Raw genomic sequence first — 27,568 nt, 5'->3', positions numbered from 1 at the left:
CAGGTTCGCAATTGTCTGACGAGTCTCATTCGAAGTGTGTGGTCTGGCATTATCGTGAAGAATCAGCACTCCTTTTTTCCAGATCTGGGCGTTTTCTACAAATAGCTCCTTTAAGCTTTAATAGAATAGCACAGTAGGAAGCCGAATTAACAGATTCACCGCGTTTCTGAAAACTGGTTAAGAGTATCCCATCTCAGTCCCAAAACACAGTCAACATCACCTTTCCTGCAGAAGGCACAAGCTTGAATTTTCTCGGTGTCGGTGATACCACTGCATGGAATCGCGTTTCACTTCTGGTTGATAGTGGTGCACCCATGACTCGTCACCAGTAACAATACGTGCCATCATTGATTCACCTTCGTTTGCATAACGGCAGAGATTTTCCAAACAGACACCCATCCGGTTGTTCTTATTGTCTTCGGTCAGCTGTTTGGGAACCCATCTTGCACAGACTTTGCAAAAGTTCAATGCATCGTGCACTAAGGAATATGCTAATCCGTGAGAACACCCAATTTCTTTGGCAACTTCGTCAATTGTTACCCTCCGGTTAGCGCGAACCATCTCTTCAACCTGCTTCACATTTGCCTCTGTTGCAATCTCTACAGGTCGACCAGGTCTGGTTTCGTCGTTCACGTTGGCACGTCCTTGTGCAAATTTATCAATCCAGTTATAAATTGCTTTACATGAGAGACATTTCTCTCCATATACTGGATACATTTCTTTATGAATTGTCTTTTGCCACTAAGCCCTTAGCCCATAAAAATCGGACAACAGCACGTTGTTCTTCGACCATATAATCTGTCAACACGGTAGCCATTTTCCTTCTGTACACAGCCCCTGCGCATGCACAGTTTAAATAACTATTTATGTACATAAGCACTTCTAAGGTGCTGCCATCTATGGAATATGACAACGTTACAGATATATGTTTTATTACCTTAGTAGAGAGATTTGTGATTTACTTACTGACTTACCCTCGTACATCAGGAATTTATTATGTATAAATGTTTCTTTGTTACATTTGAAAAATATAAATAAAAATAAATAAATAAATGCTACTTATCCAGCTAAGGGGGTCATTTATCAAAGTGCTATATGGTGTTTTCGCATGCATTAAGGCGTTTTCGCATGAAAAAATGCCTTTAACACATGCGAAAACACCTTTAACGCATAGTGTGATGCAAATTAGAAAAAGGGGAGGAGTTTGGTGTGGGATTTGTGGCCAAGCTTCATCATTTGTGAATGTAAAGCTATGTGATAGGGCTTAGCTCCTGGAGATCCAGCCTAGCTATCAGGGCCCTTCTACAACCACTGGGTGGGGGGGGGGGTGGAGAGGGAGAGAGAGAGAGACATTAGCCAAAATGCCCTCATACTAGGTAGGTATTTATACCTCTATAGGAGTCCTACCTAGTCACTCAAGGTGAGGTTTATGTATTAGTGTAGGGGTTAGGGGCAACTTTGACATTCAAAGTGAGACGTACGAACAGAACAGTGCTCTCTTGTGAAGATTTGATGACCTTCGGAGTGAGGAAACTCACCCAAAGATGAGATTTGTGCAATGTTCTCGCAACCTAGCTTGATGTTACCCAGGTAGAGAGTCCATCAAGATAGGTTGAGAGAACATTGCACAAATCTCATCTTTGGGTGAGCTTCCTCATTCCGAAGGTCATCAGATCTTCACAAGAGAGCTCTACTGGCAATGATGCTCAATATGTGTGTCTGGCAGCAAGGTGAGGCGGCTGACGGAGGAGCATTTTGGGTCAGTTTTTGCTGCTCCAAAAATTGAGCATCATTGCCAGTAGAGCTCTCTTGTGAAGATTTGATGACCTTCAGAGTGAGGAAACTCACCCAAAGATGAGATTTGTGCAGTTTTCTCTCAACCTAGCTTGATCAAGCTTGATTGTCAAAGTGGCCCCTAACCCCTACAGAATACCTAAACCTCACCTCGAATGACTAGGTAGGCCTCCTATAAAGGTATAAATACCTACCTAGTATGAGGGCATTTTAACTAGTCTCTCTCACTCTCTCTCTCTCTCTCTCCTCCCCCCCTCCCGTGGTTGTAGAAGGCCCCTGATAGTTAGGCTGGATCTCCAGGAGCTTAAAATGGTCCTCCCAGTGGTTGTATGTAGGAAATACAACAATTCTGGCACTTATCGCAAAGTTGGATAAATCTAAAAAGCGCTACTTATCAGGCTGTCTGATTTAACCAGATAAGTAACGCTTTTTAGGTTTGTCCAGCTATCTGACTTAGCCAGATAAGCAGCATTTCAAGACTTATCTGGCTAAGTTGAGGCTTTGTTGCTATTTACCTGGATAAATTGGTACTTACCCAGATAAATGCCGCTACTTAGCCGTGTGAAAGAGCATATGTGATAGCATCTGTGTTAAAGAGCTTGTGTGAGCATATCTGTGTGTGTGTGTGAAAGAGCATCTGTGTGTGAGAGCATGTGTCAGCATATGTGTGTGTGTGTGAAACTACCAGTTAAACACACACACACACACATATGCTCTTTCACACATACACACACACAGATATGCTCACACAAGCTCTTTAACACAGATGCTATCACATATGCTCTTTCACACACACAGATGCTCACGTATACTGTTTCACACACAAATGCTTTCACACGTTGCTCTCTCACACACACACACGCTACGCACAACATATGCTCTCTCATACATACACATGCTCTCCCACCCACATGCATCTATAGCAGGCTGGCTTGTTCTATTTTCCTAATAGGAGGTATATTGGTGTTTAGAGTCTGGTGTAATATTTGCAGTGTTACGTTTTCATAGTTAGGGTTTTTACTCTTTGAATGTTGGCAGTTAGTGCTCTTTTAATAGGGGAGGTTTGCTATATTGTAATTGTAATTCAGTTTACTCTGGGCTTTCTGAGGGCAAAGCCCACATCCATCATGCATTACAATAGGCCTAATACTAAATGCACTCCAAGTGTATATTTTGCTTTTTTACAGGGTTGTGGTATTTTTACCTCAGTAGACTATTCTTTCAATGTCCTTTTTCATGTAAAATTGGTTATTATGCATGTAGAATTTTTAATTGTGTGTGGTGAGTGCAAGGAGAAGCAGGCACAAGGCTGTAAAGTTTACCTAATGCCCTTGCAGTGGCCCGGAGAGAGTGTGCCACACAAAGTCTCCCACCATTCACCCAACTCCCACTTCTCCTGGGAAAATGCTAGGGGGGGAGGGGGGAGGTGGGAGGCAGGTCGTAGAGGTCCTGGGAGTGTGCAGGCTGGCCAGCTTCCTACAAATATTATCACTGACACCTGCCATGCCTCTGGGAACTCTGGCCCCTGCTTTCCCCTTTCCACAGCATTTGAAATCGCCAAAAAAAGCAGGATGGCAAAGAGACCCTCCCTTGATGGTTTGACCTGAGTCATGCATTGGGGGGGGGGGGGGGGAGAGCACCATCCCTTACCTCAGGCAGCAGGTTGCCTTGAGTCTCCCCTGCCTAGACATGCTACAGTGGTCCACATTTATGACTGGGCTCCTGGGGAGGGAGAAACGGACCACTTTAAAGGGCCGAGACAGAGACGTGGACAGCTTTTTTACAACATGGGAGAAACTCATTGAAGCCAATCAGGTTATTTATAATTCTTTAGTAGTCTCTACCTGGCAGAACGTTGGTTACTGTGTAATGCCGAGGTGGAAAGGTGTTCAGAGAAAGCAGGTACGGCGTCTTTTGAAGAAAAGCTGCATGACGTAAATGCTTAGATGAAAAAGCCTGTTGTTCTGTGATGTGAATGTGTCGAATTGTGTGTTGCCTCCATGAGAGCAATAGGTTCTTACTAGTTTGGATAGTGTTTTCCATGGCTTGTTATCTAATTGTCTGAAAAAGAAAAAAAGGAGAAGTTGATGGCAATTTATAAGTGTAAAAGCCCCAGGAGAAGTGTCCATCAGAGCTCCATATTTGGAAGTGGGTTTGCTGTTTGCGTTGTTTTTTTTATTTTTTATTTTTTCAAAATAATTTTTATTGGGATGAAACATGAACATGCAGTGAATCCTTCACTGAGTAAATGCCATCAATAAATTGAACAGCTAATGCACTACAAATGGGTTAAAGCATCGAACAACAAAAACCACCCGCATGACTCCATCCCATCCTATTTTCCATTTTCTTCCCAGACCCGCCCTCCCCATACTGCCAACTCCTACACCTCAGTCATCCCCATACATACTACACTCCATTCACACCACCACACGCTTCCCATCACAACCCCCCCCCCCCTTGCTGAGACCCAAGATTGCACCATTCCAGCTCATAGCCTCCCGCTCGCAGCCCCTGTCGAATTTTGGAGGGAAGGGTAGTTGCTAATAAAAAAAAAAAGAATGAGAGAAATCCTGTCCTTCTCTAATAAATCCCCGCAGAGTCCAAAAGAAAATGCCCAAAAGTTATTTTGCGGGACATTCCTTCACCCCTCTGAGTTTTTTGTAAAGATGGTTCATGAGCAGATTTTTTAAAAGTCACTTTTCTGGCGCATTTCTTCTGTGCCCCCCATCTTGGTATGGCTATAGGCAGCCAGTGCCAGGGAGCTTTGGGCCAGTGGGGCTGGCCGAGCCCAGGTACTCTCAGAGCCAGCCAGAGCCCCTCCCCTGAAGCAGGAGAAAACAGGAATCTAATAAATGATTTACCACTCTCCACCAGTCCCTGCACTTTGTGTGTGGCTGTCAGCTCTCCAGCACAGCTTCTACCCACACACACACACGCACACACACACACACACACACACATAATCTCATCCAGAGCTGAGGAGGAGATCAGCGCAGGACACAGACTGTGATTAGAGGTCCTGAGCTCCCAACCTTTTCAGCTATTCGCAGAGATAAGATACTCCCTCCCGACAACTTATTTGAAGTGGTGTTTTGCGAGAGATCCTGGAGATCTGATGGAGCACTCGGGCGACGGAGAAGTTTTCAGGTGATGCCAGGTAGGGGGAGGGGGGCTTCCAATGACATTTGCAGCTCTCTCCATAATTTCTAGATTGCTTACACAGAGGAGGAAATCAGACTCTTAGGCGCCCGCCTGGCACCAGCCTGAAAGGCAAGGCAGTTTGCTCAGTCGCTTAAGGAGAAACAGAAGGACCAAGTTTAGGATGCCCATCCAGATATTCTGTACAGTGTCCTTCTCCTCCAATGAAGACTCCCTGGATGAGGGGAGGAAGGGGAAAAGTGAAGAGAGCTCCCACGAGTTCTTGTGCCAGGAGGAGGAAGAGGAAGAGGAGGAGGAGGAAGCCGCAGCTGACATTGTAGCCTTCGCCAGTAACTGCACGCTCCATGGTGCCAGGCACATTTTCGTGGAGGGTGGCTGCGGGCTCCGGCAAGTGCTGTGGGCCTGCGTCTTTCTACTTTCCCTCTCTGCTTTCCTCTACCAGGTAGCTGACCGTGTCAAGTTCTACCTGGGGTACCATCACGTCACAGTGCTGGATGAACAGGACAGCCCCAATATGACTTTCCCAGCTATCACCTTATGTAACATGAACCGCTTCCGGTTTCTACAGCTCAGCTTCTCAGACCTGCAGTACCTGGGCCCACTAGTGGGGTTCAGGGAAGACATGGATTCCGGCTTCCCTATGCCCACTGCTGCTGCGGATACCTTTCAGGAGAATTACAACACGCTCCAGTTCTTTGACCGCACCTGTCACCAGCTTGAGGACATGCTCCTGAACTGCACCTTTCAGGGGAAGCAGTGCACAGCTTCTGACTTCTTTGTGGTAAGTGGGGGTCATTCCCCCCTCCTCCCCCCACCCCTCCTTCAGGCAACTCAAAGGCAGTGTCATTGGTAGAAGAAAACCAGTCAAGGTGAGAGGGGAAACACTAACTACCAGACCAAAAGGGCCATCAAATCCAAAACTGTGCCTTTGACAGGGAGAAGACACAGATGCTTAGAGAAAGTATACAAGAAACAGGGCACGTGTCGTGCTCCATCCCGTTACACACTTAGAATCCTTTTGGCTTTCTGAAAGAAGGATCCAGTGTACAGTAAAAGCTAAACGATTGTGCCGGTCTGTGAAGGAAAAGAACGGTGCCTGGTACCATTACACTCAAACTTGGACCACCGCGGAGATGCAACTGAACCCAACCAGGTGCCTGAAAAGTCAGCAGTGAGAAAAGATATATCACAGGATTTTCCCCAACCTGTCCTAGAGACCCCCCAGCCAGTTGAGTTTTCAGGATATTCGCAGTGAGTATGCATGTGATAAAATGTGCATGTGCTGGATTTCCAGTGTACACAGATTTACCTCATTCGTATTTCTTGTGGACATCCTGAAAACCCAGGTTTGGGAAGCTGTAGTACAGATGGCTCTGCTGTCAAACATAGATACCTGCTGTCATATCTGAAGCTAAGCTCACTGTGCTCGGATCCAGCTGTGGTTGGGCAGCCCACTAACCAGCATGAAAGGGGCACCAGTGGCTAGCTGGGAACTAAACTTTTATAAGAAGAGTGGTTCCTGTCTGTCTTATCTTGCAGCCAATTCCTAAAAAGATGTATAGATTTGAACAAGTGAGGTGCCAGATGAAAACCCAGCACCTGGTCATGTTTAATGGATCAGACCATAAAATGGTTCCAGTTTCTGTTTTCTAAGTTTTACATTTCAGTAGCAGACAGAGCTAAACCACTCCAGAAACTGTACTAAGTCCACTGCAGAAGTTTTGTGGGATAGGCAGAAGGTGAAAGAGGATTTACGTGCCTAGAATTGATAATTTTGCTTCCAAGTCTATTGAATCAATAAAATTAACTTAATTTATTGTCATGAGAGCCATTCCATTCCCGTATAAACATGCAAACATATACGAGCAGGAAGTCATAAGGGGGTCCAGGGGATGATTTCAGACCTGAACCGAGATGCTTATTACAAGAAACTGATATTGGCTAGAACAGCAAAGAGGGGACCCTCACCTTAACTCTTTCCCTTCTTGTCTGCTCTCTGCCTTTCTGCTTTTCCTAGTTTATAAAGAATTTTTTGTTTTGTTTTTTTGTTTTTTAATATATTTCCTTGTCTCTGGTTTTTCCACTTCCCAAGTACAGTGTGAAATGGGACAGCAACATCCTGTTATAAAGCTTATGCCACAGGCTGTCTCTCCTCAAAGTGAAGCAGAGCCAACAGAAACAGAAATAAGTGCTTCCTGTGGATATTCTTCCCCGATATTCTCCTTCTCGGCTTCTGTTTATCCTGATTGATTGCACTAGAAAGGAGACAGGGCTCATATCAGCTTCAAATTGACTATCTGAGAGGTGTCCTTGCTTGGGAGTGCTTTGATTAGCTATTTTATGTCACTGTCACAATATGCTGGTCCTGCCCCATCTCCTGATACCCAGGTTAAAATGAGACTTGTATATTTTTGTCTTTCCTACTCAATAAATGTTTAGACATAAATAAAGGGTTTTTAGTAAATGCTAGGGAAGATTGTGCAGTGATCACGGAAGGATTTTGCATGTGCGTTGGGGGGGGGGGGGGGTACTGGAACAATTTTCTTTTTCTAGTGCTACAGTCTGATATGTTGGATTTCTTTTTTTTCTTGTTATATAGACATCAATTCTACGTAAGTTGTTTGTGGTACATTATTCACCATTGTTCCAAGAGAGACGGGGGCTCTGTGGCCACAACATAGCACCTCCTGTCCAACCCACAAACAGTATTGGGGACTCGGCAACCCCAACATCACCTCCTGCCCCTCCCCCCCCACAAAAACAACACTTATAGCTGAACAGCCCGAACACCACACCTCCCATCCCCCACTAGAACAACACCCAGTATTCCCCCACCCTCTCTTATTTCCCATCTGCTCCCACACCCTCTCTCCCCCTACCCTCTACTTAGCACAATATCCACCAGTCTTCTTTCCCTCAGCACATTGTACCCAGCAGCCTCCTTCCTCTCTGCCCGCCATCCTATCTCTCTGCCTCTCACTCAGCATCTGTTTCTCCCAATCCCGTTTTTCCTACACAAAATGCCCAGCAGTTTCTCCATCTCTTCCCTTCCCTTCACCTTTCCTGACCCACTCCCCTCCCCCCTGTCTACCACTCCTTCTCTCCCCAATCATCCCATACCCTTTATCTCCCTCGCCCCACATCCCCACCCCCTTTCTCTTCTCTTCCTGCTCCCACTCTGCCCTGACTTCCTTTGCCCCCCCATTCAGCACCAGTATTCCCCCAATCCTCTCTTTCCTCACACCCCATTCCCACTTCTCAGTCCTTTCCTTCTGCCCTCCACTCTCTCATGCCCATTCCCCTCTCTCTCTTCTCCTCCTGCCTCCCACCTTCTCTCTCTTTGTCCCTCTCTTACCCCATCACCAGTATCCCAGAAGACTAAACAGGAGGGCACCAGCAGGGGCAGGGAGTGCCGCTGCTCTCTTCAACAAGCAGCCCTTCCTTTACATTGCTTTGTCGACACCCTCCTACCCCCTTCCTGCAGCTCACATACTCCTGGGTGTTTGCATACTGCAGGTTAAGAAACGTTGCTGCTTGCCATGCAGGTGCTGATGGGACCAGTGGTTCTGCAGAAGGGACCAGTATAGCCTGGAATGCTCATATACAACTTCACCCCTGCATAATTCTTATTTTGGTCCGGTAAAGAGCATCAAAGCCTGCAGAATTATTCGAACCTACAAGACCAATCTAGCTACTAAAAAGTCTTACTATAGACAAGGAATGGGGAAACTCCCTCCATAAATCAAAGTCCAGCCCTGGCAGCAAAGATGGAAACAGAAAAGATCAAGTCATTTCTGCAGATTTCATCTCCCTTTACTATGTGGATGTCGGTCCATCTTCTGATTTCCCCCACAGACTGCTTCATATGAGGAAATCAGTATGTCTTCATTGGTGTAGCACCAAAGACAGGGATAGGCAACTCCAGTCCTGGAGCCCCACAAACTGTTATTCACCCCAGCCTTAGGCTGGGGTGAATCTGGCTCCACCTGCAGGCAGGAGACATGCCAGGCGACCCAGGCAGACCCAGGCAAAGCAGAGACCGGTCTAGAGCTTCTCCTTTACCAGCCCACGTTCCCCTCGGCTTAAGCCTTTGGGTGCCGGGGCCAGCAGGAGATGGCTAGAGTCGTGGTCCAAGTGCAGGCTATGGTCAGAGGCAGGCAGCGGTCAGGTATAGTGAAAGTCTAGGCAAGGGTCCAGACAGGCAGCATTCAGGCGTAGCGAGGGACCATGGAAAGGATCGAAACCAGCTATCCATCCAAGGGAGAGGTAAGGGGACGGATAGGGCTGAGGCAGGCTGGGCGAGGGCAGACTGGGCAGTGGGCAGACAAAGGCAGGAACAAGCTGGGCAAACGAAGCCAGGAAGCAACACGCACTACAGGAGATAGCTGGACCTGTTGCTGAAGCAGGGTGCATCAGTGAAGCTGACCTTAAATAGGGCGAAGACTGTGAGGTCATACGAATGTCGGTATAGTAAAAGCTTTAAAATAAAATAAGTAAATAAATAAATCAGCAGGGGCCACGGGGACTTTCCCACCAAGGTCCCTTTAAGAGGGCTGGCATCGGGCGCGCGCGTGCCTATGAGGAGCAGTGCAAGTCAGGAGCTGGCGGCGTCCTGCCGCATGGTGCCCGGCAGCCCCTCGCCGGGGGAAGAGTCGGCGGCGTCCTGTCACAATGGAGAGAGCAGCACCTGGCCGGGCCGCGGAGGTGAGAGCGGCGGCTCATGGGGGCAGCCCGCTAGCTGTCAAACGCAACACAAACAGGTCTGATTTTCAGGATATCCACAATGAATATGCATGAGATAGATTTGCATGCACTGCCTCCACTGTATGTAAATATACCTTAAGCAGATTTATCATAGATATCCCGAAAACCAGATCGGTTTGTGGCATTTTAGGACTGGAGTTGCCTACTCCTGCCCTAGGACTTGAAGGCCATTGGTCTAAGGGTGATGCTGAGAAGGGGACTTGTGGATAGGGACGCATGAAAAGCGTGGTGAGAGGACACCCCAGCAGAGATCCATCATGGACTGACTTCAGGTGAAGTCCACCTGTCTAGCAAGCTCTCTGTCCATCTGTCTGTCATGTGCCTTTCACTGAGCTGCCCTATGTTAAAGCGCCAGTGCTGTTATTACTGTGTGCCCCATCTGATTTTACATCCCTGTTGCAAAGGTGTGTTAAAGCCCGTTAACCACAGTAATAGCTAATGGGGAATGTCCTGATCTGGGGCTCCTTTAGAAGGAGGGGACGTGATAGAAATATTCATATATTTGGCAGGCTTCAGCAAAGTAAAGTATGAGAAGGTCAAAGTTTCCATAGAAAAGAAAATTCTTTGGAAATATGAAAAGAAATATTGAAGTTACAGGCAGGAAGGTTCAGAGGGCGCATGAGAACATATGTCTTTTAACGAGAGGCGAGAGGTGCCCGGGACAGCCTAATGGCAGAGGCAGCAGCAACCAAAGCCAAGGCAAAATGTAAGCATTGTGTCCTCCGCTCCTCTCTTGTCTGTGTTTCACATTCTCTCTCACTTGCTTTCTTTCTTCCTCTATCAGTCTTTCGTGGCCTCTCAGTTTGCAATTCCAAATAAAATAATTGAATGTTCTGCTAAAAACAATGGCGATAATTCAGTATACCATCCTGTCAATCACTCTTTCTTAATAAGGTGACCAGAAAGAACCTACCAGGTGTTGATCAACGACACCCTCTCCAAAAAAATAAACCTAGGCATCGGAGTTCCCCAAGGCTCCACTCTATCGGCGACACTTTTCAACATTTATCTGCTTCCGATATGCCACTTCCTCTCAAACCTTAAACTGACCCACTTCATATATGCGAATGATATACAAATATTAATCCCAATACACAACTCTCTGGAAGAAACATACAAAAAAACAGCCAATTACCTCAACAAAATAAAGCAACTACTAACCAACATGAAACTCATCCTAAACTTCGATAAGACTGAAATAATCATACTGGATAGAAAGAACAACACCCCTCAACTGCCACCACTCAACTTAATGATCCAAAAAGCAGCAATCTCACCGGTCAATCATGCCCTCAGCCTTGGAGTCATAATTGACAAGGAACTTTTCTTCAAGAACCACATCACAACAAAAATCAAAGACGGATATCACAAACTTCTAACCCTATGTCATCTAAAACCTTTCCTCTCTCCCAATGACTTCAGAACTGTCCTTCAACTACTCATCTTCTCCAACCTGGACTACTGCAACTCCCTGCTATTCAACTTACCTCTTAACACCATCTGACCACTCCAAATCCTCCAAAACGCAGCTGCAACATTACTCACTGGATCTAAAAAACATGATCACATTACTCCTACACTTATATCATTACACTGGCTCCCAATAAAATTTAGGATAGAATACAAAATACTATCCATACTACACAAAATAATATACGAAAAACAAATAAACTGGCTAAGTACATCCATAAAATTGCACTCTCCAAACAGAAACCTCAGATCAGCAAATAAAGGACTATTAAAGATTCCACCTGCTCGTTCTAAACAACTCACCTCAAATCAAAAGAGAGAAATTTCATTAGGAAGCCCTAAACTCTGGAACACCCTCCCAATCGAACTCAGAACACAACAAAACATAAAAACTTTCAAAAAAGATCTAAAACCCTGGATGTTTACCAAAACCTACCAACTCACCCAATGACTCTAAAACACCACTTCCCTCCCAAAAACACTATGCAAACATATGGAACCAATGCAAAACAGTAGCATAACACTTAACTGAAACCTGTATAGCTTGACCTACGAACTACGTTTATATCTATATCTATGTTAACAATCATATGAACCTTTTAGAAACTCTGTTAAACATCGAAACTTTGTAAACCGTTATGATGGCGAAACCGAACAATGGTATATAAAACTCGATAAATAAGTAAATAAATAAATGAGGGAGAGGCTGAGTCAGTCCTAGTTTTACTCTCAGTGCATCTATGGGTATGCAGTTCTTACATGCACTGGGACGTAAAACCAGGACTGGAATAGCCTGCCCCTTAAGACATGGGCACTCTGGTCACCTTAACTCTCTAAAGTCTCTGTCTGTTCCCTGCTTCTTGCTTTCCCCTTTTTTAATTTCTTGGCTTCCATATCTTGACCAACTGGCTAGTCAGCAGGGTTCATGACTGCAGAACAGCCACCATTCTTCCAAGGCCGAGACATATCAGCTCTGCAAACAGGGTCACTCACCACCTGGGACAAGCTGAGCCCACTCTGCTTTTAAACTCCTGTCCTAGCAGACCTGTAGACCTGCGATTCTTAAGGAAATCAGAAATGCCAAAGCTCTGTGGGGAACGGTAGCAAAAACCAGGACCAGATCTGGAGCTTGCCTGCAGTCCCTAAATACTGTGTCCCCAAAGGACAAAGACTGTGCGAGAAATCAGCAGCTGCCGGTAATCTTATTCCGTCAGAAGCAGCTCACACAAGCCTTTGATTAAATATTGTACATGACTGGTAAAAAAACAACTCTTGAAATGATCTTGTTGCCTTGTAAAGAAAGACATGGATAGCCTATAGATTTCTTTTGGATGATAAATACAGTACTTATCAGAGCTGGGTATCAGTCTGCCTGGTAAATTCCATCCTGGCCCAGTATCCTAAGCAAAATTGTTAATTTACCAGCTTTTGTGAGATTTTACTGTTAATAGTAATAATAACTGATATACAATTTTCATTCCAATGCATTTATTTCTTACAACTTAAACCAGAGTATGGAATTTCCAATGTACACAGCCACCGCTGGGGTGAATGGCCTGACAGCATATTTCTGGCATCCATACTATACGTAAACTTCCCAAACAGTGAAGATGAACTTGGGGAGCCATTCTGAAAGGGACTTCAAGCCAATTTTCAAATGGAAATTCGCCGTGGGGGGTGGGGGGTGGTGATACTTGGTGTCTACTGACTGTGCTTTGGGGGGAGAGGAGGAGGAAGGCTGCTGTTGGTTTCATTATGGGAATTTATGTGTTCATCTACTCAGAAGCGGTAGCAAACCAGAGAGGAAGACAACATGACAGACTGACTGGTCCATTTAGTCTTTCTTAGCTGTCATCTACTGTGTTATGTGTTAGCTGATGGGGAATGTCCTGATCTGGGACTCCCTTAGAAGGAATTGAGGCTAGCGCAGCTAAAATCAATAATAGTAAAGTTCGCAGGGGGATTTCAAAGTGAAATTCCTGCACATAGTTTTGCTTTCCCCCTCCCTTTGGTGACATTGAAGGAGGTCAGTTTTCAAAATGGGGCAATCTTATCCATGTTCAATTGCTGTTATCATGGATTAGATTACTTAGAAAATTGTTCACCCTGTGCTTGAAAATGTTATTTATAGAACTTTTATCTTGCTGGCCTCAAGTCATTGATGAAATTCCACCTTCTAAGGGAACTCCAGATCAGGACATTCCCCATCAGCCAACACATAGTAACATAGTAGATGACAGCAAAGAAAGACCAGGTGAACCAGCCAGTTCTGCCCCATTGCTGGTGATAAATGCTTAGTACTTAGAACTCATGAATGAAAAGCAGGATAGAGATGCTAACGATATTGCGGAAGGACTATCGGGAAATATCAAAATCTTCAACAGGGTAGTGAGCCTGGAAGGTATGGAAAACATGGGGAGGGATCTAGTGAAGCTTGGGTAATGTTTAGAGTCTGGCAGCATAGGAAGAGAAGTTATTTTATGCAGAAAACAAGAGTGTGATTTGGAGGTGATTATATCTCAGGTGATTATATCTCATGATTTTAAGGGTGCCAAACATGTAGACAAGGCAATGGCAAAATCCAGAATGATGCTTTGGTCCATAGAGAGAACAATAGGAGGTGATATTTCCCCTATATAAGTTCTTGGTGAGACCTGATTTGGAATACTGTGTACAGCTGTGAAGCCCGCACCATCAAAAGGATATAAACCAGAATCAGTCCAGAGGGCAATTACTAAAATGGTCACCATGAAGCATATAGGGACAGACTTAAAGATCTAAACATATATATATTCTGGAGGAAAGGAGGAAAAGGGGAGCTATGATAGAGACATTTAAATACCTCCAAGGAATAAATGCACAGGAAGCAGGACTCTTTCAACAGAAAGGAGGGCTCTACAATGAAGGGTTATGGGATGGCAGTTGAAAGAGGGTAGACTGAAGAGTAATCTGAGGACATATTTCTTTATAGAAAGGGTAGTAGATGCATGGAAAGCTTCCTGGTCTAAGTGGTGGACACGAGGACCATATCAGAATTCAAGAAAGCATGAGACAAGCACAGAGGATCTCTGAGGGAGAGGAAGGGACTATAAAGCTGAAAAAGAGGAGGATGTGCAGACTGGATGTGCCACGTGGTCTTTATCTGTTACCATGTTCTGTGTTTCTAAAAGGGAGAAAAAGGAGATGAGAGTTACATGGAGAGAGTGGGAGGAGAGGGATACATAGAGAAAGAGCATGTAGAGAGAGGTAGAGAGGTACAGGAAAAGCGACAGTGAAAAAGGAAGAGAAAAATGTGGTAGAAAAGAGAGAGAGAGAGAAAGTGTCTGGCAATGGGCTTTGTAGGACACACAAGACGAGGAACACTGACAGAAACGTTCTCATTACAGCTGAAAAAAAATAGCAGCAGCTGAATTGACAGATTATTTAATGTAGCCATGGGGCACAAGTAGAAGGCTTTAATTTGCCATCAAATGCAAAATACAGTGAAATCTGGAGCACCAGGCACTGTTCTGCTGAGATGAGTGCAACAGAGAATAGGACAAGGCTCAACGAGTCTGCCCAGTTTCATTCCTGGTGCAGTGCCATAGATCTCTGTTCATCTCTAGCTTTCTCTTCACTTCTTTGCATATTCCTCTGTGCTTTGAGAAGCTTTCATTAACATTTGCAATCCTAATTGAGAGACCAGCTTTTTCTCTTTCTTCACAGCAGACTAGATGCTGTGACCTTCCATAAAAAGCCATTTTTACTTAAAGTAGCAGTGCTTTCTAGAAATATATCCTCCCCCCAAAAAAAAACAAACAAACATTACAATAACTTGCCTCAGCTCCAGTGGATTTTGTATTTCTTTATTCTTTTTTTTTTTTTTAAAGGTTTTTCTTTTTCTCATTGGCTCTTGGGCTTCCTTTCTTCTTTCTCTCTTTCTTCCCACTGCATTCATTTTATCTGTGAACCTCTATCCTCACTAACTAGCATTTAGCCCAGTGTTCTTCAGTGTAAGGCCTGCAAGCCAGTGCTGGATGCCATGGACCCTAAGCGTGGCTCCAGTTGGCAATGGGTTGGGGGTTTTTTTTCCCTTCATTGATCTTTGAAGGCAGTGATAGCATTTTCTGCCAGGCTTTCTATTTTGGTTTTATCTGCATGTTTTTGTTTCTAATTTGTAGTCTCTTATTTCTATATTAGGTAAGGGTCGGTCTCTGTTTTGCCTGTATGTGACTGAAATGCGGTATTTCTGCTAGCGTGTAATTTCTCTGTAGTAGTCCAGCTTGTTCTGTTATTCCAGTAGGTGATGTATTAATGTTCTAGGGCCTGGTGTAGTATTTGCATTGCTGCTTTTCCATAAGGTTGCTGTTATTTGAAACCTGAGAGTCAGTGCTTTGACTGTATGGCAAGGTTCTAGAAGTCTTTCTTTGCCGGAGTTTGTGTTACTTCACAAAATAGCAGTGGAGGGATAATTTTTGCTGAGGTGGCACCAGAATTTGAATTTTGTTTTTCATGTTAGTTGTAATGTGAATTGTCCTAGCTCTGCTCTGCACCTGTTCTGATGATTAATTATATTTTGTTGTAGTTATGATGATTTCTGGCTTTCTGAAAAGAAGATTCATGAAATAATACAATAATTTTTGTTTTATTACATGATTGGATCTGATTGTTTTCTTTGCTTTTTACACAATATACTTGTGCATTTATAAACTGCAATAAATATAAAATAAATTCAGATTAATAAGGAATTTTAATTCTAGTAAGTGCTTGAAATAATTGAGGTAAATTATTTTAAAGTTTCATGCATGATGCATAATGGCTGTTGCAAACTACTTAGAAAGTCATTGTAGGGTGCGGTATATGGCATTATTTATCAATAAGAAAACAACTAATAGGTCTCAGACCTACATGCCTATAGCCCAGCCATGTTAACCTTGTGCCCACCCAAAAAAGCAATTCTGGCTACGCCACTGCCCCAGAATCTGAAGATTCATCAAATGGGTGCCCTTTTGAATGGTAAGCTTTGCCTTTACTCACTCTTAGATGATACAAACCTTCTATGCTCTTATGCAGTCCTTTGTGCTTTTATTCAAATCCCTGATGGGAGGGATCCCCTGGAGTAGGACATTCTGGGCCCAAGACAGGAAGGAAGGGCAGTCAAAATTTCCCCCTGGATGGTGAACTTAATCTTCTTAAAAACTGAAGATAACACCAGGTTCTCCATACAGCAGGTCAATGACACCCCCAACCTCACTGAGGTTAAAGGGGGGGGGGGGGCAGGTCTTCCCTAACCTGCACAGCCCCAAACCCAGGGTTCCCCTATCCCTGAGCTCAGGCGATGTACAGGCTCCAGTAAGGCCCCCTACTACTTAAAAGGTTAAAGTCCAAAAAATGCACTCAGAGAGAATCTTCCACCAGACAGGTTGTGTACTGCTGGGCAGAAACCCTCCCGACCCTGGCCAGGACCACCAATCAGGGCTTGCTTGGCTAAACTGGCTGGGCCTGAAAAATAACAAAAACTAAACTCCTTTCTCCCTCTGTTCTTTGTACTAACCAAAGAGGATTGCTTCCCAAGCTGTGACAAAGGCGCGGTTATATACTATCACAAGTGGGACGGCCATTCCCGACTCCACAGAAGGATGGTCTGCATTTTTCTTCCCATTATCCATCCTACTCTAACTAGAGGACTGATACTAAACACTCAGGACTTACTGGTAAGCTGAGAAGATACCTAGGTTACAACACCCCTCCCAGTTATTTCAAAATCTGGACAAGGGAGGAGACTCTTGCACAGATTTTACAAGTGTGTGCATAATTAACAACTTCTCCCCTTATTGCATTGCAATTACCTTAATACAAATACACACATATTTTTTTCTTTTTCCATGAACCTCCGCAGGCTGTATACCTGGTGTAGACACTAACAGAAAAGGTCTGCTGACTCCATCCTGTAAATTGATAAATTAGAGCGAACATTCACCAAATTAGGGTGCACTATAATGACATGACTAGCAAATACCAGCCCTGCCACTGCTGGCTGTTGTGGGTGCTACCCCTACTCTTAAATGCTCTCCCCATCCCCAATGAAGCACTATAATTACACACTGTGCTGAACCTCCACATCTATATTGGAAATGTCACTACTTTTCTGAATTCTTCAGGCTGGAAAACGGCTAACTCGACCTGCGATGGGAGAACCCTGGAATAGGTTCCTCCAATGCCTGTGGTGCCTCTGACTACTAATTCCTCTGAATTTCAGTCTGGAAATAATAGGTTAACGAGTTGAAAGGGCATTTGACTCCCAACTTTCAAAGGAAACAATTACTTAAAATGTCAGAAGTTACAAATGAATCCAGGGGTCACTAGTTCAAAACATTTTTTTTTTATTTTTATAAGGTTTTTATGCATTTTCATAGAAACTTGAAAACAATATTTCAATAGTGGCATTACCAAACCATCAAGCCTTTTATTTTTCTTAAATGCAAACTCATAGAATTTTATTTAAAAAGAGCCACCCATAGAATAGCAAAAATGAAATTTATAGAAACAGTCTCTTCCCAACCAGGGAATGGCAATGGAGGTTTTTTGATCTTCGAGGCCTCTTGACCACCTAGGCCATCTATTTGATTGAAGATTTTAGTCTGGAAGAGTATAGTCCAGTACCTCAAATGCCTTCACAAGGAGGAAACAATAGCAAAAGTTCTTGCATAAACTGTAATAAACACCCCACCACAACAGATGTAAACAGTTCTTTTAACAACTCCCCTCCTTCAGAAAGGCACATTTACTTTTAAATGGCATAATCCAGGAGACCAGGATATTACTTCATTATTACTGGCCCACATAGAGTAAAGGGTAGGACTCGTAGTGGTCAGGGTGTAGTTTGTTGATAGCCACCCCACAGGGCAGCATACACTGAATGCTGAATTGGGGGCCCCAACACATGGTGGTGAACAGCCACATCCTTACTGGGACCGTGGCCCATTTGTAGCTCCTTCACACAATGGGCCATCTCCTTAGGATAATCCAGGTGTGCCCTCGTAAAAACTTGGATCAGCTGAATTCTGGGTGATCTGCCAGTCGACTTCCTCTCACAGTCATTCTAGATTGTTTAACTCCACGTAGTCCATAATGTACAAGAGCACATAGGGGTAGTGAAGGCCAAACAGCTGCACTTGCCAGCACACCAGTTTCTCCACTTCGGAAGCACATAGAAGTATTTTGGGGTTGGCATAGGTGCTAGGGACCACCCAGGACTGATCTTTTACATCAGCCTAGAGGACCTGGTCAAACAGTATGTTTGGCATCTGTAGACTGCATGTGGACAACGCCACCAATGATTCACTTGGCGTTGGGGATTGAATGGATGATGATTTCAGCAGCCCAAAAGCAGATGGACTGCTGCCTTCCTGGGAAGTTTCCACAGAAGAAACCCAAGAGCTGGACTGAATTTGGCATCCCTTCATGGTCTGGATGCAATACTCCTGGTAGGTTCTTGGTTCGAGAGCATAGAGATTCACCTCCGGGGGAACAATGCTAAAGCGTTACCTAGCCATGCGACTACTAATGGCCATGTTCCATTGGCTTTGCTCCTTTGTTCCTCCAGATGATCGAGAACTGGTGAATCCCACATCGAATGATCGGCGACGGACTCCAAGCTACACTGCTGGCATACTTCACCCTGCTCCTTGAGGCCTTGGTACTGTCTGAGGTCTCCTTAAGGAAGGTCTTCCTCTCTCAATGGTTGATTCAGCCTCCAATTCACACAGTGGGAATGCCGCCTTCACCAGGTCTCCCCCAACTGGGATTCCCCTGCCTCGACTACAGTCGTTCAGTTTCTGGCCGGATGGTACACTAGGGCCACTGGTCTGATAGGCCTCAGTTACCTCCTTAGACAATGACTAGCAACCCCCGCTTGTTGGAACATTCAGTGATGCAGGCACCTCAATGGGCACTGGTTCACTCTTGGCTCGCTCTCCGCTGCCTTCCGATGTTTCCAATGGTGAGATGGACTGGCAGGTCATGGCTACTTCCTCAATTATGGTAGCTGGCTGTAGGCAGGTCACTCCAGGGGTGGGTGCAGGGCTGGTGAGCTTGGCTGCTTTAAGCATTAGGCCCAAGCAGTAACAACACTAAAGCTGGAAGGGTTGTGCTGGGTGCATCGTGTAGCAATGCCTGCCTTCCCTGCTCCCATCGCCAAGGCAACTCAAAAGGTGATCTTGACCCTCCATGAGGGATAAAGAAAGTCGCCATTTCACTAATAGATAATACATCTCCTGAGGTGGATCCCAATCCAGGGTCATCCTGGTCCGGAGATCCGATACTGCTTTGCACTCCTCAGTGATCGCCGGAGCCTTCGTCAGAGCCACAGTTTGAGTGGTGGCTACTGCTAGTTCTAGAATGCACTGAACTGGCCTTGATTGTTTGATCCCCAAATGCAGCATAACTGATGTAGTCACTCGCCACATCCAGACTCACTTCATCACAGCAACTGTGCTCCGCGCAGGATGTGCCTCGTGCAGAGATGCTTGTGTGATGACGTTGCACTGACATACAGGTGCCTTTCTGGCCGATGATGTCACACATTCGGCGATGTGTCCCCTCTTTTGATGTGCTTTTCCTTGCTACTGGTATCTTTGGCGGGAGCAGCAATTTCGGTGGAAACGGCAGGCATATTGGTAAAGTTCACGATTTTCTCAAAAACATTCGGTGAACTGAATAAGATGTTCCACAGCGATTCCCACATCGATTTCATCCATCTTCACACCCCGCACTTCGAGCCCCATGTTCTCGGGCGCCATTTTATGTAACCCCACGCTGGTGTGCAAACTTGGCATAGGTGAGGCCATAAAGTAATTTGTAACTCTTTGGGGTACGAACCTAGGCCAGTTATATTACTTTCCTTCCTTCCCAGGGTGTAGGTTCGATAGACTTGGGGATGGAATGAGTCCTCTCGGTTTCCAGTGTGGGGTGGCTACTTCTCTTTCCCTGACTTACTTTATGATCCAATAATTAAGGCAACTGTGTGTGCTGGGATGCCAAATAAAGACTGGAGTCACTGTGTTAGTATCCAAAAATAATTCTTTACTGTTGACAGTTAGGAAAATGGCACAACTCTAGATCCACAGCAGCACAATATAATGCTTGGTTACAAGTTCTTCCTCAATCTGTGCAGGAATGTCTAGCGCCAGACCAGGGAATCCTACCCTCCAGGACTTGGAAAAATAGGGTCCCCAGTTAGGCAGGGTGTCCTTTGTATGGGCAGAACTACTCTCTCCGGCTAGCAAGGATATAAAGTCACGGTCTCTACACAGAGAGATAAAACTTTCTCTCTCCTCAGGATCTGAAGAATCACCACATGGGTGTCCTTTTGAATGGTATTGGTAAGCTTTGCCTTTACTCACTCTTAAACGATTCAAACCTTCTTTTGTTCTTATGCAGTCCTTTGAGCTTTTATTCAGATCCCTGATAGGAGGGATCCCCTGGAGCAGGACTTTCTCGGCTCTAGTCAGGCAGGAGGGCAGTCAAAACTTCCCCCTGATGGTGAATTTAATCTTCTTAAAAGCTGAAGATAGAACACGGGACTGACACCCCCAACCTCACTGAGGATAAAAGGGGGGCAGGTCTTCTCCAACCTGAACAACCTCAGACCCAGGGTTCCCCTATCCCTGAACCCAGGCGGTGTACAGGCTCCAGGAAGGCCCCTAACACTTAAAAGATTAAAGTCCAAAAAATGCACTCAGAGAGAATCTTCCACCAGACAGGTTGTGTACTGGCTGGGCAGAAACCCTCCCGACCCCGGCCAGGACCACCAATCAGGGCTTGCTTGGCTAAACTGGCTGGGCCTGAAAAATAACAAAAACTAAACTCCTTTCTCCCTCTGTTCTTTGTACTAACCAAAGAGGATTGCTTCCCAAGCTGTGACAAAGGCGCGGTTATATACTATCACAAGTGGGACGGCCATTCCCGACTCCACAGAAGGATGGTCTGCATTTGAATGGATCCTCCCATTATCCATCCTACTCTCACTAGAGGACTGATATTAAACTCCCAGCACTTATCTCTAACCCGAGAAGAAGCCTGGGTTACACCATAATACTTTGAGAGGAGGTTTGATTACAAACTAGAAGTATCTGAGAAAGTGCTATGGTGGCCGTATTTAAAGTGCTAAAAGCTATCTGGTAAATCTTAAAAGGAGAGAGAGAGAGAAAAGAGAGAGAGAGAGAGGGAATCACTCTGCATAGGGGTACTCTGACTCTCTCTATATGTACGGGCACTGCCCAATGGTTTTTTGTTCACTGTGAACCGATACGATGTGCGAACGGATATCGGTATAAAAGAAATGATAGATAGATAGATAGATAGATAGATAGATAGATAAATAAATAAATAGTGCCACTATAGAGGGGCACTTTGAATCAGGGTGGGATTTCAGGAGGTGGAGGTTACAGTCACATTCAGAGGTATTCACTGTAAAATTTACGTCACTAAAGCATTTTAGTCCATATAAACAATGAAAAGTCTAATAGGAGGAGTCAGTTTGTACGCTGCAGTCTCTGCTAGCTGCTGCATTGTACAAATTCATTCCTTTTCTTCACTCTCTCTCATCCTCTGTTTCCCCCCCCCCCCCCCCCCCCCCATGTTCAGGATCCCAGACTTGCACCTCATCAGGACCAGTAGTAAAGTTACCTGGGTAATGTGGCACGCGTTGCCATGGTCACCCTTGCAAAATTCAGGGGTTATGCTTGTATGTCTGGCTCCACCCAGAATGCCCATTTCCTGCCCCTTTTTCTGCCTCCTTATTCTTAACACGTGTACATATTTGTATGCGCGTACTCTCGGCTTCTTAAAATTCACATTGCTCGCGTTCATATGGGGCCGCTTTTGCGTGAGCAATGCTTTTGTAATCTACCTCTATTTTTTAAGTATTAGCTTCATGAAAAAGACAAGTGAGTAAATTGACTGGATTACTCATTCAGAAGGGTAGAAAATCATTGTAGGCCTCATGCCAGTCTAACCAAATGGGGCATATTTGCCTGCCAAAAACTACAGTTTCTTAGAAGAAAACCAGCTACTACAAGGTTAATGAATGTAAATGTTATAAAATTACCCAAGGAAGGGACTGTAGCACAGTTCCAGGAGACTGTATGTTATACATTTGTTAACCTAATATTACGATCCTGCTCGCGGAACCCATCCCGTGAGCAGGCCCTCACTCACTATTCCAACGCCTTCAGTCCCCGTTGACATGGCCTATGATGTCCCAGACTGCCGCTGCTGCTGCTTCGCAGCCCACCACTGTACGCGGCAGGAGGGGTCACCGACTGTCTCATCTTCACGGCAGGAAGCCACCGCTGACTGTGTCTTCTTTGTGGCTTGGAAGTGCCGCTGTTGCTGCTCCTGTACGGCTGAGTGCCATCCCAAGTCCCGCTGCTGTCCTGGTCCTCTGAGCGGCAGGGAGTGCCGTTGCCGACGCTGCCTGAACAGCAGGGAAGCCGCTGTCTTCTTTCTTCACCTATGCGGCAGGGACACCGCTGCTTGATCCTGCCTCTCTGGGCCCTGCCTAGGTGCAGGCACACGCCTCACTTCAGTATTTAAAGGGCTAGCGGCGGGAAAAGTCCCACAGCCCCAACGATGACATCATCAGCCTGACTGTGTAGGGCGTGCTGCGGTGCAGTACTCACCCTGTACTAGTGCCTGAACCCTGAATCCTTGCCTGAGTCTTCCAAGTATCCTGGATCCTAGTCCGAGTCTTCCAAGTATCCTAAGTCCTTGTCCGAGTCTTCCAAGTATCCTGAAACCTTGTCTGAGTCTTCCAAGCTTTACATATCCTCGTCTGAGTCTTCCAAGTTCCACATATCCTCGTCTGAGCCTTCCAAGTTTCCTGAGTTCCATGTCTCGTCTTGTTCCTGCCCTCAGCCTCCGTCTGGCCTCACGCACTCGTCTTTCCCAAGTGGCGGGTCCAGAAAGGCTACCAAGTAGCTGGAGGACTACTCTTGAGACCAGCATTGCGTTGCTGGGTCTCACCAGTGCGTGCAGGTCCAGTGGAGGGCTGAGCCTGCCTTGTTCCAGTTCCTGATGTTCCATATCTTGTTCCTGGTCCAGCCTTGTTCCAGCTCCAGCCCGTGCCTGAACACTCTCACCTCCCACGGTGTGGGTCTTGGGGCTCCTCCCTGAGCCGCGCTGTGGCCCAAGAGCTCACAATCTCTCTGAGCAAGCGACCGCACCTCCGCGCTCGCTTCACCTAAGATATCATCACTCCTTTGGAAAGATTTTCTGATGCCCTGTCTATTGCAAATTGGTCCAGTTCAACCTACAGGTCGATACTGTAACGTGCGGTTGAAGATTTCCCGTCTGTAACGTGCTGGGAGCGCACAATTCGGACGCGTAAGGCGATCCAGCCTCCAGTTTCACGCGTCCTTAGCGCTTCTTAAAACAGATGCATAACCCTTTCCGCACGCAGCATGTATATGATATGTAAATGAACGAATTAGCTGTATAATGAAGGAATTAGCTATTCCCCTCCGATACTGTGATGCGCGCTCAGATTATCTCCTTTGTATCCCACTATTTTGCCGCGTCCTTAACCTGTTAGTTTATCGCCTACCCTCTACTTGGTGTTAGTGTGGTGTTAGAAAATTAAAACGGGAATAAAGTGTAAAAAATGGGGGCGATTTCGGCGCTCAAGGCCCCGTCCGGTCTCCGGTGCAGCCCCAGTCCTGTCCCCTCCTCCCGAAGCAAAAAAAAAACAAAAAACGAAAAAGTAGCAAGGCTCGGGCCTGCTACGGTAGTCCCTTCTCCCTTCTCCTCTCCTCCCGATTTCGGCGCTCAAGGCGGCCGGGTGGGCGTGCATTCATCCAGGCAGAGGGAGCCGGCAGCGAAAGCGGCCTCCGGCTCCTTCTGCCTGGATGAATGCACGGCCCCCGCCGCAAAATCGCACGGGCATTCATTCACTGCCGGCGGGGGCCGTGCATTCATCTAGGCAGAGGGAGCCGGAGGCCGCTTTCGCCGTCAGCTCCCTCTGCCTGGATGAATGCAAGGCCCCCGCCGACAGTGAATGAATGCCCGTGCGATTTCGGCGCTCAAGGCAGTCACATGTCATGACGTCACGCCTTGAGCGCCGAAATCGCACGGGCATTCATTCACTGCCGGCGGGGGCCGTGCATTCATCCAGGCAGAGGGAGTCGGAGGCCGCTTTCGCCGCCGGCTCCCTCTGCCTGGATGAATGCACGCCCGCCTTGAGCGCCGAAATCGGGAGGAGAGGAGAAGGGAGAAGGGACTATCGTAGCAGGCCCGAGCCTTGCTACTTTTTCAGTTTTTTGTTTTTTTTTGCTTCGGGAGGAGGGGACAGGACTGGGGCTGCACCGGAGACTGGACGGGGCCAGGGCAGGTAAGCGGGGGCTGGGGGAAAGTTTGCTGAGCATCGGGGAACATAACTGTCCACTTCCTGGTACCTGTCATTTCAAATGTCATTTGAAATGACAGATACCAGCGTGGCCGTGAAGCGTTAGGCCCGCGAACCCAGGATACTGTATAGGCACTCTATACAGTAAAATGGGTTGCGCGGGCCTAACGCTTGCCTAAGGCTTCGCAGCCGCGGCATGCATTTGCATGCAATTAGAAGAGAGTATAGAGCGGTAGGTAAGAGAACTGTGCGTGCGGGGAACGAGGGTGCGCCTGACACTGCCGCACTGTTTCTACCGCGGCCTTAGAGTATCAATCTGTTTGCTAGGAACTGAGAGGTCTATATTCAAGAGATTTTAAATGTTCTGGCCAGCCAGTGCCCCCCCCCCCCCCCCCCCCAACTCATGCCAGTATAGTTCTTAGTACAGCTATTTATTCACTTCATTGGACTCTGATTCATCTCTTCACTGACAGCTGTCAATGAAAGGACCAATCCCCGCTCAAAGGTTCTATCAGTGAAGTGAATATTGACCTGTTAGTTAGTCACACCTGAACAGGGTGAAAAAATAATAACATGTTTGCAATATCTTTACAGGTAAAAAGAAATTCAAATGTTCTTACTTAGGTATGGAATAAAAGCAGGAATGACTCAAACTGCTAAGCAGTAGGACTCTCTGTTTCTAGAGTCGGGCAAATAAAATGTTGTACTGAAACAATTTTAGAACAGGAAAATGTGAATTTGTGGCAGGCTCTTCTGATAAGAGATTGGGCCTGCATTTTACTCATCCAGGTTGCTGGTCAGAGATCTCTCTCCAACTTGGGTGTGTAGGGTTGTGAGAGCTGAGAGATCTTGTATGCTCATCTGCCTAAGATAACAGAGTACAAATGAGGAAGATGAAAAACTCTCTCTTAGATAAGAAGAGATACTTTAGAATCGGTCATGTTCTTTGGCTGGCAGCTGGGATAGATCCTTGCAGTGTGGACAGGAATAACCGGGCAGTCTGGATGAGTAGGTTGGTCTTTTTCGGTTGTCATCTGTTATGCTGCTTATGGCTGTATGTCACTTGAGGCAGACTAATCAAGTCTTGTGTTTGCCCCATTTCATGCACGGAGTTATAGTTCTGATATTTCTATTTAAAAAAAAAAAAAAATTAGCCTGACATCTCATTTTATGCAATGGGGTTAAAGCCTAGACTGGATCAGCCTGTCCCTGATGACCCAGAGCCCTCTGGTGACCTTCATGGGAGTTTCATTCGCTATTCGTATGCTTTGGAGGTGGGGCCCGGCAGTTTCCTCCTGTTCCTTTTGCCTTCCAGCTCAGTCAAGATCCAGCGCCATGAGCCTTCATTAGTAACTGCCCAGAGAATTTTTTCCCCCCTTTATTTTATATCTCCATCCACCTCTTTTAGCCCAATGCCAGTCCTCAGCCAGGGCTCGTACACCTGATCTCCTCCTAGAACCCCGCGATTGTGGGTCTCAAGTCCGAACACCAGATGTCGCTGTTTCGTGCCGACTGAGACTCATTCCCAGGAGCGGTGAATGCTGCCTCCCAGGAAACGAATCCTGGTCTATTGCATGAGCCACCAAGCTGCCCCCTCCCTCCCCCCCGTTAGTACATTTTTGAGGCTTCATGAAAAAGACTGTCCTTGCTATATCAGAATTCCCTATACTAAGATTTCACTCTGCATCTGCATTCGTACTTCTGCTGAGTCAGGGGTGAAATCTCTAGACACCGAGCTGTTTCTTTTTCAGTCTCTCATTAAATGGAAACCAATGGCGGGGGGGGGGGGGGTGTTTCTGATGATGATAGTGAATCCTGGTGGGATTTGGAAGTGGGGGGGAGTCTGTTACATGATACTGTGTCCCTATGCAATCAATACAGCTTATGTCCATCTCTTCTCCCTCCCTCCTCTTGCCCCTTGGTTCCCTTACCTATGAGAATATGATATTTCCGCTTGTGCTGGAAATCATGGCCTCTGCCTAATGTTTCCAGCTCAGTGTTGAAGGCTGATCATAGGATGTTGTCTAACAGCTTCTGGGGAAGAAAAGAGTGGAGACCATCTCCCCCCCCGGTGACCCTCCCCGGGAGACAGCCGAGCACCCCCAGACAGTCTAGAAGCAGTGGGAGAGTGACTGAGAATGACAGTGGAGTACCTCAGGAAGAGAACACTAATGCTGAAGGGATCCCCCCCCCACCCCCCGCGTGCCCTCCCCGGGAGAGAGCCGAGCACCCCCAGACAGGCTAGAAGCAGTGGGAGAGTAACTGAGAATGACAGTGGAGCTCCTCAGGAAGAGAACACTAATGCTGAACGGATCCCCACCCCCCGCATGCCCTCCCCAGGAGAGAGCCAAGCACCCCCAAACAGGCTAGAAGCAGTGGCAGAGTGACTGAGAATGACAGTGGAGTACCTCAGGAAGAGAACACTAATGCTGAAGGGATCCCCCCCCACCCCCCGCGTGCCCTCCCCGGGAGAGAGCCGAGCACCCCCAGACAGGCTAGAAGCAGTGGGAGAGTAACTGAGAATGACAGTGGAGCTCCTCAGGAAGAGAACACTAATGCTGAAGGGATCCCCCCTCCCCTCTGCACCTCCTCCTCCTTATGACCTTGTGGATGGGACTAACAGTTGACTCTTCATTAAGGGAGGTGTTGAGATGCCTCCGGATACCTGAAACATTTATGAAGGTGAAATTATAGAATCCTGGTGTGTGAAGGGAAGGAAAGGACTGCAGGGAGGGGAAATCCCCAAGACAGCAATCTCAACAGTGCTGGCAGGAGAAAGACAGCTCCTGGAGTTTCAGGAATGAATCGGGTGGGGGGGGGGGACTGAGATGGTGAGGTTTAAATATTTAGTCTCCCCTCATTATCTTTTCTTCACTTACAACAGAGCCACCCCTCCTTGTTTCCCCCCCCCCTGCCCCCCGCCCTTTGAAGCTTAGAAAAAGATGTGAAATTGATCCCAGTTCTTGGCTGATGTTCAGATAGCAGGAGCTTTTT

General features: G+C 46.3%; 1 protein-coding gene across 2 annotated transcripts in view; it reads left to right on the top strand.

Annotated features, from left to right (window-relative positions):
* LOC115087614 (acid-sensing ion channel 1) overlaps positions 1–27,568 on the top strand; it is a 520,530-nt gene that overhangs the window by 397,212 nt on the left and 95,750 nt on the right. Inside the window, exon 1 of one of the 2 annotated variants that reach the window (XM_029595018.1) lies at positions 4,779–5,737. The exons of the other annotated variant lie outside the window; for it this stretch is intronic. Coding sequence (XP_029450878.1) covers positions 5,120–5,737 — 618 coding nt within the window. The 5' untranslated portion in view covers positions 4,779–5,119. Of the gene's footprint in view, positions 1–4,778; positions 5,738–27,568 lie in introns of those variants that run through there. 2 annotated transcript variants of the gene reach the window in all.

This window comes from Rhinatrema bivittatum, chromosome 3 (assembly GCF_901001135.1).
Source record: "Rhinatrema bivittatum chromosome 3, aRhiBiv1.1, whole genome shotgun sequence".
NCBI lineage: Eukaryota > Metazoa > Chordata > Amphibia > Gymnophiona > Rhinatrematidae > Rhinatrema > Rhinatrema bivittatum.
This window is presented reverse-complemented; position numbering and strand designations above follow the sequence as displayed.